The following is an 8,817-nucleotide window of genomic DNA, read 5'->3' as shown; positions in this document are numbered from 1 at the left end:
TGATATCGGAAACAATTTCTTAATATTATAAATTTGGGAACACTTCTGGTAGATGTTTCTTACAAGTCCTGGTAAGTTAATTCGTCTTTGACTCAATCAATTCCTTCTTGGGAAGAAGAGAATTAAAATATAGCAAGCTTAGAGAAAGAGAGTCAGTTTACTAGGCTGGTGTGTTGTCCTTCTGGTGAAGATGAGAACAGTAGAAGATTTTCCTTTTTATTTTCAAAGTCCTTTATAGTGGTTTCATCACAAGACAGCTCTATTTTCTTTGAAGTGTTAGGAGTTTCTGGGGCAGGCTATATTATCCATCTAATATCTACTACTCACTTAGATTATGCTACAGAACACATTCGATTTGGGATTATCTACACTGTTATGTTTCTGAGCAAAGATAGTCAAAGTTGCCCACAGCTGGCTACTGAGAATCAGGAAAGGAAAAGGGATAGGGAGGAAAGTTGTTTGAAGGTGAGCAATGAGACATAGTAAAAGGCCATAACAAACCTTTGACTTTTTGCCAGTGTGTAAAGATTTGAAGCATGAATACTTTTTTTGTATTTTCCATTTACCATTTAGACATGTAATCCTGGGCAGATGATTTAACCCGTGCGTCTGATTCTTTATTTGTAAGGTGAGGCATCCTGGCTTCACTTACCTGCCTTGGGATCACGAGATTGAGTAGACTGTTAACACTGGGGGCCCCCAAGGAGCCACACCTGGTATCTGCGCTCGCACTGTAGCCCCCTCCCACGCTGACTCAGCCGGTGCGCTCTGCTTCATGGGACACTTGTGCATCTGTGCTTGTCCTCTTGGAACCCTGAGCCAGGATGGAAAGAGGTCTGGTGACGCTTGGAGAAATGAGGTGGAACAAGACTCCTGACCAAACCTCAGCTATTCCGGCTCTGCCACCTGGGCACCAGGTAAGGGAGTGAAGAGGCCGTCTTGGATATTCCAGCCTCAGCAGATACCACACGGAGCAGAGCTACCCGGCCGAATTCACAACTTGGAGAAACAAAGTGTTTCAAACCACTAACTTTGGGGGAAGTTTGTGTGCATTGGGGTTTTGTGTGCTGGATATCCTGAAACCTTGTGAGAAACTAAATTCATAATTTGTCAGGGCCTTCCTGTTGGCGTATTTTATTCATGCGCTCAACAGACATTTGAGTTCCTAGAATACAGTGCTGAGTGTGGCATGGATATGTGCCTTCACGGAGTTCTCTGATGGATGAGATCAATACACAGGAAACAAGGAAGAAGGTTCAATCAGGAGGCGAAGCATGGAACCATCCTGCCTAGTCTTCCTATGGCTCAGAACCTCATTTTGCCTTTGTTAACAACCCACTCAGAACAGGCTGGCTGTGCTGCTGTAATGAACAGCCCTAAAACCCAAGAAGTTTTTATTTCATACATGTCCAACTTGGGGCCAAAAAATTTCTGCTCCACGTCATCCGAGTGGCAGAGGTTGATGGAGCTTCCACCATGTCCGAAATGTAGCCAGTCTATGGAAGGGGAAAGGAATGTGGAAAACTGCTCTTAAAAACGTCTCACAGGGGCTTCCCTGGTGGCGCAGTGGTTGAGAGTCCGCCTGTCGATGCAGGGGACGCGGGTTCGTGCCCCGGTCCGGGAAGATCCCACATGCCGCGGAGCGGCTGGGCCCGTGAGCCATGGCCGCTGAGTCTGCGCATCCGGAGCCTGTGCTCCGCAACGGGAGAGGCCCGCGTACCGCAAAAAAAAAAAAAAAAAAAAAGTCTCACATTTTTCTTGGCCAAAGCATCACATGGCCATGCCTAGCTTTAAGGGGGCAGAGAAGTGCAATCCTGCCATATGCCAGAAGGAAAACCAAAAATAATTTTTGAATCAACACTAATGGCTACCAGCAAACATCCAGGCTCTCTAGGCTTAATGCCTGTAGGAGCTGGATTTTGACAGTCCTGGGTATAATCCCTTGACAAGGTCTTCCTTTTCTTGCCACCTTCACCCTGTAACCAGAAAACTGAAACTTGAAGGGTAAGGAGGGAGGGAGAAGAGTTTACCGAGTACTTCTTTTTTATTTAATTTAATAATTTCTTTAAAATTTATTTTGGCTGCGTTGGGTCTTCGTTGCTGTGCGCGGGCTTTCTCTAGTTGCGGCGAGCGGGGGCTACTCTTTGTTGCACTGCACAGGCTTCTCATTGTGGTGGCTTGTTGTAGAGCACGGGCTCTAGACGCGTGAGCTTCAGTAGTTGTGGCACTCGAGCTCAGAAGTTGTGGCTCACAGGCTTTAGAGTGCAGGCTCAGTAGTTGTGGTGCACGGGCTTAGCTGCTCTGCGGCATGTGGGATGTCCCCGGACCAGGGCTCGAACCCATGTCCCCTGCACTGGCAGGCGGATTCTTCACCACTGTGCCACCAGGGAAGTCCCTACTGAGTACTTCTTGTAAGGTGATGTGCCAACTTACAAATGTACTGCATTTCTTCATATCTTCCAACTTCACTTTGGCTAGTGTAGTTCTGGGAGCAGCCATTCACCACTTTATAGTACTGCGTATAGCGCTGAGTAATACTGAGAATTTGTGGTGGCACAGAGAAAAAGAAAAAGGCAGAAGGCAACAGAATTTTAGAATTGGAATGTGACTAAGACCATTAAACCTTTTGGATTTACAATTAGATTTACAATTAGCCATTCTATACTGTCCCAGGTCTCAGCTTAGGATGGAAGAAAACAGAAGTAGATATTGGTGGGTAGTTGCTCTGGACTGAATTGTGACCCCCCCCCCCACGCCCAAATTCATGTAATGAAGCTCTAACCCTCAGTGTAATGGCATTTGGATGGGGCCTCTGAGAGATAATACAGGTTTAGATAAAGTCATAAAGGTGGGGCTTTCATGACGGTATTAGTGTCCTTGTAAGGGACACAAAAGAGCTTGCTCTCTCTCTACCATGGGAGGACACAGTAAGAAGGCAGACCTCTACAAGCCACAGGGAAAGAGTTCTCAACTAAAACTGACCATGCTGGCATCTTGATCTTATGCTTCTAACCTCCAGAACTGTGAGAAAATAAATTTTTTAAGCTATTCAGTCTACAGTATTTTGTTACCATAGGCTGAGCTGACCCAGACAGTAGTGGTTGCAGAAGTTCATCAGTAACTGCATAAGCATCAGTCATCCTAACTTGGATTGTTTTCTGTCCCTAGAGTGTTTTTTTTTTCCAACTTTTAAATCTCTTTAATACACCTGGAGTTTATTTTGATGAAAGGTGTAAACAGGGAGTCTGCCTTGTCCCCTCTCCCTGCCTCACCCACTAACCAATAATTTTGTTCTGCATCCTTTAGTAAAATTCTCCCTCAACAATTTGTGATATTGCTGCCCCTAGGTTTTTATAGCTTAGACTTAACATGTTGGGACTGAGACCTTAAAAATGTACTTTTACCTTAAAATTGCATTTGAATTCTGCTATACATCTCAGATTTAATATTAAAATTTTTTTTTCAACTGACCTTCCACTATAATGGCTTGAGGTAGAACTTCACCTGGAGAAACAAGGTGAGAGAGGGTTAGTGTCTCCTGGATTAGTGGTGTAGCATGTAGCCCTAGAATTAAGGAGTGCCGAAGTTTTATCTGTATTCTCAGATTCTAGAAGATGAATCCGGATTCTTCCTAGCTTGTGTGCCCTTGGACAATTTATGCAACCTTTCTGAGCCTCAGTTTCCTCTTCTCTACAATGGGTACAATCATAGTATTTATCATATAGGTTTAGAATTAAATGAAAATATGTCCATAAAACGCTTAGCGTGTTGCTTGTCACAAAGGGCTCAATTTATGCTGCCCAAGCTCTTAGAGCTCGTCAGCAACAGAACCAGGCTGAAGACCGGGTGTCCTAATTCCTCGCCTAGTGCTTTTTCCATCTTGTCATATGGAATGCCTCTTGGAACCAGGGGCGGGTCCAAGCCTATGGGATTGCTGTAATTCTTGCGGAGAGGGGCGCGGGGCAGGTGCCAACGCCGGCCGCCAGGCCGCCAGAACTGCGCCTGCGCCTGCACCCACTCGCTCTCCCACCCCCCCCCCCCCTCGCGCCGTTGACGTAACACGCCTGCGCACTGGACCTTGCGCGACCTCTAGGACTTACCCAGCGGGCAACGCTTCTGTCTCGGGTTAAAATGGCGAGTAGGCCTGCCGGTAAGTGAGCGGTGTCCTGCTTGGCGGGCATCGCCGTGCTCAAACTTTTATTCTCGCAACTTGCTCTTCTTCCTCTGCTCTCTCTAAATGGCCAGGTTTGCGGCAAAAGGGAAGGCGGCGGCTTCCGGCCGCCTGAAGGAGGCCTTGGCCTCACCCCCCTGCTGTCTCCAGGCCCGGCTCGTTTGGTGATGGGACCCGCTGTTGGTGAAGGTGCCCGCGGTGTCTCCCACAGCCCTGGCGTTCCGGCCTGCTAGCGCTCAGCAGCCCTTCCCCTCGGCCTTAGAAGAGTTCAGGGGAGATAATTAGTGGCTGACTTTCAACCCAAATGAACTGAGTGCTTACTGTGAGCCAGGCGCTGTCATGTGCGTTATTAGCTCGATGAACTCTCCTGCTAGTGCGAGGAAGATGGTGCTAGTTTCCCTTTTCGGCTGGTAAGATAACTGAGGCGAAGTGACCGGAGGAAGTAGGATTGGAAATCTCAATCTCGTTCCACCTCTCGCGCTTCTCAAACTGGGAATTAGAGGCAGCTGAGCAAGGGTTACAGCGAAACTTCGGTTTAACCTTGGCTTATCTGGAACGTCAACTTGATCTGTGGATTTGGAGAAATTTGTATTTATTCCAGGCACTGGAACAAATGTATTTATTATGGAATAGGATGCAAAAATTACCGGAATACTTAAAACAGAACGTGAAAAAAGTGCAGTTTTCCCTGTGTGTGGTTTTTTTTTTTTTGCCAATCCCTGCCCTCTGGCGGTATAAATTGGAATAGCTTTAAAAAAATGTTGGTTCCTTCTTCCCTGCCCCCAGCAATTGTGACGCTATTAGGAAACATCAGATTGCCAGAAAAATTCGTTAACCTAAATGACATTGAGCTTTTGGGGAGTGGGGGAGAAATTTAAGAATTCATTATTTCATTAACTTGACAAATACTGTAGGCGTTCTGCTTCTGCCCTGTGTTTGGAAACTAGATAGACCTGCCCTCAGCCCTATTATTAGCTGCCTTTGATCTTGGATGGGATAATTTATGTAAGCCTTATTCCTCTTCTGCAAGGATAGGCGTGTTGTAAATAACTCTAGCTAATGGTGGTAAAGCAAATAGAATAGTGCCTAGCACACAGTGAGTGTTCAATGAATAGTAATCATTATTACCATCACTGGTAAATATGTTTACAGATAATTTTATGTTTACAAATAATTTATGTCCTATAAGTATGTTTGTATATTGTTGACTCTTTGGTAGTTGTCTTTCCAGAAGTAACGTTATATACATGGTGCTTCATTTCCAAGGAGATTTACCAAAGCTGTGATGTACTAAGGAGGGGTTGAAGTGAAAGGAGGGTTTGGTTTCCTTCTTTGGTAAGGGGCTAACCCTAAGACAAAACTTTAAAAGAAAATTTAAACTTGCCATACCTCCCCTTCTGTACCACATGTCTCCTGTAAACACCAAGCACTATCATGTTGCCCTTAGGTCCTACTGGGTAACCCATCCTGCTCAGTCCTGTTCCCCAGAGAGTTTTAACGTTACCTATTTTTCCTCATCCATTTTCAAATACCCATTCCCTCAGTGGAAAGTTAGCTGCTTGAGAGTAGGAGAATGTGCTTCTTTTACTAGTCCATATTAATATTAAATGACTGACTAATGGTATCAAAACCCTCCCAGAAATACATATATTTTTAAAGAGAGTAGCCAAGTGAAATAAAGGTAATGTAGAATAAAAATTTTGGAGGATGGGGGTCATTTAGATTTGCCGGTGTATGCTGAAATCTCATCTTTTCATACAGCTCCAACTCCCTTGAAAAGTTTACAGTTATTTCCTATAACCTATTTCTGAAACTACAAATGATGGAGAAGTTCCCAGTTTCTTTTTCATCCCCCACCCCTCAATTCTGATGGTAGCAGGGGGACAAAAAGGAATGGGATGCTTGACTTTGAGAAGCTGGAGTGGCCCTCCGTATCCACAGGTTCCACATTCGAGGATCCAGCCAACCTCCTGATGGAAGATATTTGGGGGAAAAGTTCCACAAAGTTTAAAAAAGCAAAACTTGAATTTGTTGCTCTCAGGCAACTATTTACATAGCATTTATTTCGGATTTACAACTATTCACATAGCATTTACATTGTATTAAGTATTATAAGTAATCCAGAGATTATTTAAAGTATACAGGAAGATGTGCTTAGGTTATATGCAAACACTACACCATTTTATATAGGGGACTTGAGCCTCTCGGATTTTGATATCTGAGGGGGGTCCTGGAATCAATCCCCTGAGGATATCAGGGGACTTACTGTACCTACAGATCTTTAGTACGTTAAGTGTTTGAGTTTATCCTTTTTTCCCCATGACTTAATTGCCCAATTTTTTTACCTGCAATACTTTTGCTCATAGATAAAATAAGCTATTTTTATCTACAATACATAGGGTATATATATGCTTTGAAAAGAAATTCCTTCCTGTGTTGGCATTTTTTTACCTGGTTGCTTATGTACTATATAAGTGAACTGTTAGCAGTTAACAGTGTGACAATATCAGTTGCAGCATCAAGCAAATGGCTGGAGGGTATTCGAAAATGGTATTACAATGCTGCCGGGTTCAATAAACTGGGTGAGTATTTGTGCTTTCTTCTGGTTTTTTTTTTCTTTTTCTGAGAGTAGTGCTTTTTTTTTTTTTTTTTGAGAGTTGTGCTTTTGCAAGAGTTATGGATCCCAAAAATACGTTAACTAATTGCACCTGTGTGCACTAGAAATCTTAAAATTAGGTCACATTTTATTGTTAAATCCATTTCCTTTTTATTATTATGAGAAGAGAGGGATGGAATTGTCTCAAATGTATGAGCTGGAAATGATTTATGTTCTTGAAATATGGTAGCAGAACATTTTCCTTATTATATGTTCCCTCTCTCAACTCCTCCGCTTATCATTTTAAAATTTAAGTTGTATGAACTTTGAAAGTAGAGATTTTTCAAATGTTAAAATTGTCTGACATCTTTACAATTATTTGATGCCTGAACTATTTTTTAGAACTTCATACTTTGCCATGAACTTCATCTTTTGTAATTGAAGCGTGAGGGAAGCATCATTAAATGTTACTGGTTCCTTAGTACACTATCATTTTAAGCTTCTTTAATACCTTGATCTCAGAATTAAAGTATAAGAAAGTAGAGATATAGTCTATTGATATGTGTTTAAAAACAAAGTAGACATTTTAAATGATTTTAAAATTGCTATAGATAAAACGTGAATTTTGTGGCAGTAGATTTTAAAAGACTCATATTGTTTCCATAGTACCATTTAAGAAATAATCCATTAAATAACCCATTATTGTGTGTGAAATGAATTGAGTTTCCATGATACCTAACTCTTCACATTACCACCCAAGTTAAGTTAATGACTTAGGTTATAAGTCATAATTTTACTCATTTTTTAGAAATTCCTTATTTTTGAGATGCATATTCAATCTTACTCTCTTGTTTTTTATCATAGGCTTAATGCGAGATGATACAATATATGAGAATGACGATGTAAAAGAAGCCATAAAAAGGCTTCCTGAGAACGTTTATAATGAGAGGGTGTTTCGCATTAAGAGAGCACTGGACCTGACCATGACCCAGCAGATCTTGCCTAAAGAGCAGTGGACAAAATATGAGGAGGTAGAACAGCTCTTTTGCATCTGATAATGTTGGCCATGAAGGATTGAGTATTAGAAACAGAGAACACATTCCTTTGTATAGTGCTTTAGAGTTCTTAAAGTTGTGTCAAATCAAAATCCTTATGACAGTCTGGTGAGGTTAGTAGAGCAAGTGTTAGTTCCATTTTAGAGGTAAACACATTGAGACTTAGAGATGAAGTGACTTCCAGAATCATTAAGCAGGCCGCTGATACAGAGATCCAGGACTAGAATCCAGGTCTTCTGCCTCCCAGGCCATTGTTCTCCCTCTACACTCTGCTTTCTGCTCGGATGAAAAAATGGTGGTGTTCATGTGATCAGCCCATTGAGTGGCCTTCTGGCTCCTGGGAAGGACGCTGTGAAGCAAACCCTCACCCCCTGAACTGCATTGAAACTAGGCCAAAGCTTGTAGACTCATTCCTTTTTCTTTTCTGACAGTCTTCTCTCTCATAACCTATCAGAGTAGCTTATTACAGTATCTTTATGGGTTTTTACATTTTAGAAAAGCAGGCAATTTTTAGTCTGCTTGAGAATATATTTTCTTAAGTTGGAAATTAATTTTGATAGATTTCTTTTGTTGTTTAAGACCTATTGAGTATTGGGGGTATATCAGTATGTAATGGTAGCATATAATATTTTTCTTTTATTCATTCTTTAGGATAAATTCTACCTTGAACCATATCTGAAAGAGGTTATTCGGGAAAGAAAAGAGAGAGAAGAATGGGCAAAGAAATAATCATGTAGTCTAAATCTGGATGCAGCTATCCTGAAGTATTTTTATGAAGTTGGTTAAACCTGAAATGTCCAATGTAGAACTATCTGGGCTGTAAATGTATTACTTTAAATAAATCTCTATTATAATTGTTGGAGCTTTGGAATTCTAAACCTTATGCTGAATAACTACTGTATTTACTTATCTGTTACAGTTTTTTCCAAACTTGTAAGATATTTTTTCAGTTAGTGGTTAACTGCCTCCTGGGGCCCAGAGAAGCCACTTGAATC

The 8,817-nt window shown here is 41.9% G+C and overlaps 1 protein-coding gene and 1 long non-coding RNA gene across 2 annotated transcripts; one reads left to right on the top strand and one right to left on the bottom strand.

The window, feature by feature from the left end:
- Positions 1-2,305: 2,305 nt before the first annotated feature.
- Positions 2,306-4,208, bottom strand: LOC113633344 (uncharacterized). The gene is made up of 3 exons (XR_003438149.1): positions 4,101-4,208; positions 3,472-3,504; positions 2,306-2,537 (listed from the first exon to the last, which is right to left on the bottom strand). It is a non-coding gene; the product is annotated as an uncharacterized LOC113633344 (long non-coding RNA).
- On the top strand, positions 4,072-8,684 carry UQCRB (ubiquinol-cytochrome c reductase binding protein). The gene is made up of 4 exons (XM_027131462.1): positions 4,072-4,150; positions 6,682-6,753; positions 7,632-7,798; positions 8,474-8,684. The coding sequence occupies exons 1-4, from the start codon at positions 4,132-4,134 to the stop codon at positions 8,549-8,551; spliced, it is 336 nt and encodes a 111-aa protein (XP_026987263.1). The 5' UTR covers positions 4,072-4,131; the 3' UTR covers positions 8,552-8,684.
- Positions 8,685-8,817: the final 133 nt, after the last annotated feature.

This window comes from Aethalodelphis obliquidens, unplaced genomic scaffold (genome assembly GCF_003676395.1).
Source record: "Aethalodelphis obliquidens isolate GAN/ISIS:26980383/991018 unplaced genomic scaffold, ASM367639v1 scaffold39, whole genome shotgun sequence".
Lineage (NCBI taxonomy): Eukaryota > Metazoa > Chordata > Mammalia > Artiodactyla > Delphinidae > Aethalodelphis > Aethalodelphis obliquidens.
The sequence above is the reverse complement of the archived record's forward strand: the minus strand, read 5'-3'. Positions and strand labels throughout refer to the sequence as shown.

Bases quoted from the DNA above. Each gene is read 5' to 3' on its own strand.
- UQCRB (XM_027131462.1), top strand. The intron at 6,754-7,631 runs GTGAGTATTTGT...TTTTTATCATAG, and splicing joins TGCCGGGTTCAATAAACTGG to GCTTAATGCGAGATGATACA. The intron at 7,799-8,473 runs GTAGAACAGCTC...TTCATTCTTTAG, and splicing joins AGTGGACAAAATATGAGGAG to GATAAATTCTACCTTGAACC.